The 5,786-nt window shown below is 38.2% G+C and overlaps 1 protein-coding gene across 2 annotated transcripts in view; it reads left to right on the top strand.

The window, feature by feature from the left end:
• Positions 1-5,786, top strand: part of WBP4 (WW domain binding protein 4) — a 38,740-nt gene that overhangs the window by 15,476 nt on the left and 17,478 nt on the right. Inside the window, exons 6-8 of one of the 2 annotated variants that reach the window (XM_006776935.2) lie at positions 2,077-2,123; positions 2,549-2,624; positions 4,431-4,624. In XM_006776935.2, coding sequence (XP_006776998.2) covers positions 2,077-2,123; positions 2,549-2,624; positions 4,431-4,624 — 317 coding nt within the window. The remainder of the gene's footprint in view (positions 1-2,076; positions 2,124-2,548; positions 2,625-4,430; positions 4,625-5,786) is intronic. The other variant, XM_015572595.1, reaches the window with a different exon arrangement.

Raw genomic sequence — 5,786 nt, 5'->3', positions numbered from 1 at the left:
CGATCAGAGGGAGATGGGGGTCCCCTGCCCAGGCATGATTCCTGGGCCAGAGGCCTCAGGCCTGGGCGGGAATCAGAGCCAGTGATCGGGGGGAGATTGGGGACCCCTGTCCAAGCCTAACACCTCTGGCGGAGGCATCAGGCCTGGGCAAGGGGCCAATCAGGCGATCAGAGGGTGATGGGGGTCTACGCCTCTGGCCGAGGTATCAGGCCTGGGCAAGGGGCAGAGCCAGCAATCGGACGGGTCTGGGGGTCCCCTGCCCAGGCCTGACGCCTGGGCCAGGGGCATTAGGCCTGGGCAAGGGGCCGATCCTGCGATTGGAGGGTGATGGGGGTCAACGCCTGAGGGCTCCCAGGATGTGAGAGGGGGCAGGCTGGGCTGAGGGACCCCCCCCCCCCACACACACACACACACAGTGCACGAATTTCGTGCACCGGGCCCCTAGTGACTCTATAAAGGTTTGAGCCCCGACCGGGTGGCTCAGTTGATTGGAGCATTGTCCCTTGCCAAACGTGATTGCAGGTTCAACTTCCATTTAGGGCACATACCTAAGTTTCCAGTCCGATCCCTGGCCAGGGGTGTACAGGAGGCAACCAATTGATGTTTCTTTCTCTCCCTTCTCTTTCTCCCTCTAAAAATTCAATTAAAGAAACCTTTGGGTGAGGATTTTTAAAATAAAGAAGGCTTGAAAGTTTGGGAAATAGTTATCTGGTAGAGGTAAAGCATAAGGTTCTTTGAAGATAACATGGTAGCCGAAACCGGTTTGGCTCTGGATAGAGCGTCGGCCTGCGGACTGAAAGGTCCCAGGTTCGATTCCGGTCAGGGGTATGTACCTGGGTTGCGGGCACATCTCCAGTAGGAGATGTGCAGGAGGCGGCTGATCGATGTTTCTCTCTCATCGATGTTTCTAACTTTCTATCTCTCTCCCTTCCTCTCTGTAAAAAAATCAATAAAATATATTAAAAAAAAAAAAAGATAACATGGTAGAAGAGCCTGGAAAAATAGATTTGGGCCACATCATAGAGGACTCAGAAAATGATGGTTCCCTTTACTGAGATATGAAATATGGAAACATACTAAGTTTAAGTGGGGTGGTTAATTCATATTTGGATATGTTGAGGTTGAGGTATCTATAGAACATTCATGTGGCAATTTTCCTAACTCCCAACTCTATGAATTAGAGTTGGGAGTTAGGAAGATAAATTGAGTCCGGGAGTGTAGATAATACATTAACTTTTAGGAGTATGTGAGATCACAAGAAAAAAAAAAAAAAGAACAAAAGGTAACATGGTGGGTAGTACATATATTAAAGGGATGGATAGAAGAAAGCCAGGGGAAAAAAATGTTAACACTAGAAGGCAGGAAATGAGATCAGAAAATTAATCATGAAGAAAACCTTGGACTATAAGTAGTAGTAGTAGTATGATCTTTAGAACCATGATCAGTTTCAAACTACATAGAAATAGTATTAATGACTCAGTTTTCACTGAGCCGTAAGTGAAGTGCACGTTGTAGTTTAGCAGTGAATCATAGATTATTATATGCTAAGGATTATACGTCTTTCAAATTTATATAGAAACTATTATGTCTTTTCTCCCTTCTAGTGTCTATTGCTTGCTTCCTTTTTTCACCATCTTTCTTTATATACTCTTTCTCAGCATACTTGTTTTTAATTCCTGCATACTTCATCTTGTTCCTCTTTTGAGTCATTTGTTCTATATCTCACTCTCCCCTCCAAAGATGTCAAAAGCCTATGTCATTCCTTCCAGATTTTTCAAGCCTGAATTTCATGAAGTTTTTAGGAGAAGCCCTACCTGGCTCTAATAATTCCTGTGGAAGTATCAGTAACTTGTAATGATTCTGTCCTTCTTTGGTCATGTCGCATTTACATGTATTGTTCTGCACAATGCTACTGGATGCATGTTGGTTCTTTTTATTTTTCAATTATGTTTTTATCTCTAGACCTTAGTGTTTTGTACACATTGAATAGCTTATAAATTTTTGCCAAAGTGAATTTTTTGGAAACTTTTTTTAAAGCAAAAGGATTTTATAAATGCAATGTATTTTTGTTTTAAGCATCTCAATGGGAGAAACCTGAAGGATTTCAAGGAAACTTAAAAAAGGTAACTGAAGTACATTAATAGTGTCTTTGATTTATTCTTTAAAGTGATTGGCTTCTGGGGTTTTGGTAGAGTTTTATTAAGCAAATTTACTTTCAAATAAGCCCCTCCTCCCCCAAACTCTTTGTTCCTTTTCTTCTATAATCCTTTCATTAGTAGGCTGGGTAGAGGTTAAAAGTGATGTCTATTCAAAAACTCCATACAGGGTAAATATTTCTAGTTGCCGTTCACATGTCCCCTGTCCATCTTTGAAAAATTGTTCCTAGCTTTCAGAGGTGAGCATAAACCAAGCTTTCTGGCCATGATCTGTACCACCGCCGCTAACTTCCAGGTTTCGAGAGAAAAGGAAAGGGTGGCTAATTCTGCCTTAGTTATCTAATATATAACTACATTGTTTTCCATCTATGCTGTTTTTTTCATCTCATTAGACAACAGGGAAGGCTGTTTGGGTAGAAGGTTTAAGTGAAGATGGTTACACCTATTATTATAATACAGAAACAGGAGGTAAGTATTATCTTTGATTATCTTAAGAATCTAAAATTATACCTGAAACTGCTTCTTAGCCTGCTAATGAATCATCTAAACTAGGGAATTTTAGTACATATAGTGAGAAGCATATTTTCATAAAATGTATTATTTTTTGTAATTTAGAAAACACATTAATTCTCATGGAAAAACAAAAGGATTTCTATATATAATATACTGCACTATGCTATGTAATTCTGAATTGATACTGCATTCATAAATTTTAAAAATTGAGTCATTTTTACTTTCTCTACAAAAGTAAGATACAAGAGTAAGAACTAACTAAAATATTAACTGATCTTTAGTTACCTTAAAGATCAGTCAATTTGCCTTTTACTTTTTCAAAAAACAAAACTGATGGTGTTTTTGCAGTGGCTGAGGTTGTCAAATTTTCACTTTTATCAGTTTAATAATGTTCTAGTTATATAAATATTTATGAAATATGCCTAATAACTAATTATTACATTTTTAAAATTAAAAATTTCATAAAACTGCCTTTCAAGTAATGGTACTTGATTTCTCTGCAATTAATATCAAAATAGCTATAATATCAGTGTAACTTTGACAAGTTTGTGTTTTGTTTAATTCATACTAACCACAGCCTTCTGCATAGCATTAAATCTTGTAGGAGGAAAAGAAAAGGTCTTTTAACCTTTAAATGGATACCTAGCCTGCCCAATGATAGCAATGGTTCTATCTCAGTTAAATTGAGATAATCTTAATCTTTATAGAGATTAAGGAATATATAATGTAACTCTAGTAAGAGCTGACTTTAACACACAACTTCTTTCCTTACCAGGTATATTATTGTGGGCAAGTTGTTTAGCCTTAGGCTCTCTTAAGTAAAATAGAGACAGTCACTTATTCTGTGGGGTCATGAGAGTCAGGTGTCTATAAAATTCCCAGAACAGTGCCTGGTATCTATTATATATATACAAATTATTTATTATTTATTTCCTGAAGATTCTTTCGTTATTTATGTAAAAGGCATATGCCCTGACCGGGAATCGAACTGTGACCTCCTGGTTCATAGATCGAGACTCAACCACTGAGCCACACCAGCCGGGCAGTAATGTTTTTATTAGTGCTTGAAAGTATCCTATATTAAAAAGGGATTGTACGTATTGATTTGTCCTAAAAAGTTTTAGTTTATGTCTAGACCAGTGTGATTATTAATAGAGCCCTTTCCGCTCTTAAAGCTCTCCCAATTGGACAATAAATTTTAGGATCCCTCTCCCTTTTATTAAACTAAAAATATAGATTGACTGCAAGATAATTAGAAACGCTATCATTTTACTAAAAGCCTAATAGGCCACTAGGTGGCAGAAGAGCTCAATCAAGGTTTTTTCCCTACTAGAAGAATGACAAATTATATTCATTTAGATTTTTACAGTATGATTTCTCTTTGTAAAGATCCTGGGAAATCTTTGTGGTAAATAAGTTCCAGGAAATCTGAGGTGTGCTCACTATTACATACATTTCCTGAAATCAGTGTCAGTTAAATTGTGGAAATCCTTAGAAAGTATTGTCTAGTTCTTAGGCCTCTTTCCATCAGGGCTGTAGTTGATACATCTAGTTAATCAAGGTTGTTTGAAATAAATTTCTGAAAGATACAAGAGTAAGAACTAACAGAATTCTTATTTATTATTTTCTTGACCAGTGATGGCATAAAATAGATGCAGAGTTGTCACTTAACAATATAAGTGACGGGAAGCATTATATTGAGAATTGCTTCTGAATTGAATTGGTAACCAAATAACATGACTACTTTAATGTGTTGGATAGAATCCAGATGGGAAAAACCTGATGATTTTATTCCACACTCTGGCGATCTGCTTTCTAGTAAAGTCAATGAAAAGTCACTTGGCGCCCTGGAAGAATCCAAATCATCAAATTCACATAGTGATTCTGATGGGGAACAGGAAGAACAAAAAGTAGAGGTCTCTACAGAAACACCGAAGCTAAAAATAAAGTTTAAGGTAGGTGCTGGATTTACTCTTTATAAAAGTTTATCAATTTATAAAAAGCACTTCAGACTTTCTTAAATTTTCTGGTAAAAGATAGACATAAAACCAAGACCTGTATTTTGGAAACTGGATAAATAGCTGTACCATTTATTGTTACCTGTTTGGTAGTAAGACAGTAAATTTATTTTTAGACATCCTAAACTTGAGCTGCGTCATTGAGAGAGAGCTGTCTGAACATGCAAATCAGAATGTCTAGGCTACAAATGTTGAGTATCATTAACAAACTGGTAGTAATTTAAATTTCAGAATGGGTGCAGTAATCTAGGAAAATAACCTTGGAGAACATTAAACATTTAAGTGGCAGACAGAGAAAGAGGAGCCCACAGATAGAATGAGAAAAGAGTGCAAAGCAGCAGAAGAATTTATCTCAGAAGCCACAGGAATAGAGAGCATCCAGGATTAATTAGGCCTAGAAAAAGGAAAATGTCCATTGAATTTTGCAATAATGAAGTCCTAGATACCTTTCTAGCAATTTCACGGGAGTTTTGGATGGCAGAATGCAGATTACAGGGGGATGAAAAGTATTTCATTATATGGTGTGTATATATAGTTTGAATATGAAATGAAAGTAGAAATTAGGTGATAGGATGTTGGCTACCTATTAATCATGAGAGATTATGGCAGTGATATTTTTGTTGAGAAGGACCCCAAAAGAGGTAGAAAGGGAATACCAACAGGGTTAGGTAAGTAGGTTGGTCTTGAACAAGGAATAAACTCATCTACACTAATAAAAGAGAAAAATGGTAATTGGCGTACGACGCTACCCTTTTCATTGGCTAATCAGGGCTATATGCAAATTAACTGTCAACTAAGATTGGCAGTTAACTGCCAACTAATATTGGCAGTTAACTGCCAACAAGATGGCAGTTAATTTGCATATGTAGGCACAATGCAGGGAGGCGAAAGGGAATGCAGGAAGAAGCCCCCTGCCACTGACAGTGATCGGAAACCCAGGGGGGAGCTAAGAGCTGAGGGGCAGGGCAAAGGTGGCCCCCAGCCATGATTGGAGAATCAGGAGTTTTTGCAGCCCTGGCCAGTGATAGCAGGAAGTAGGGGTGGAGCCAGCGATGGGAGCTGGGCACGGTCGAAGCTGGCAGTCCACGGAGCTAGGGGT

Source organism: Myotis davidii, unplaced genomic scaffold, assembly GCF_000327345.1.
Source record: "Myotis davidii unplaced genomic scaffold, ASM32734v1 scaffold105, whole genome shotgun sequence".
NCBI classification, from domain to species: Eukaryota; Metazoa; Chordata; class Mammalia; order Chiroptera; family Vespertilionidae; genus Myotis; species Myotis davidii.
The sequence above is the reverse complement of the archived record's forward strand: the minus strand, read 5'-3'. Positions and strand labels throughout refer to the sequence as shown.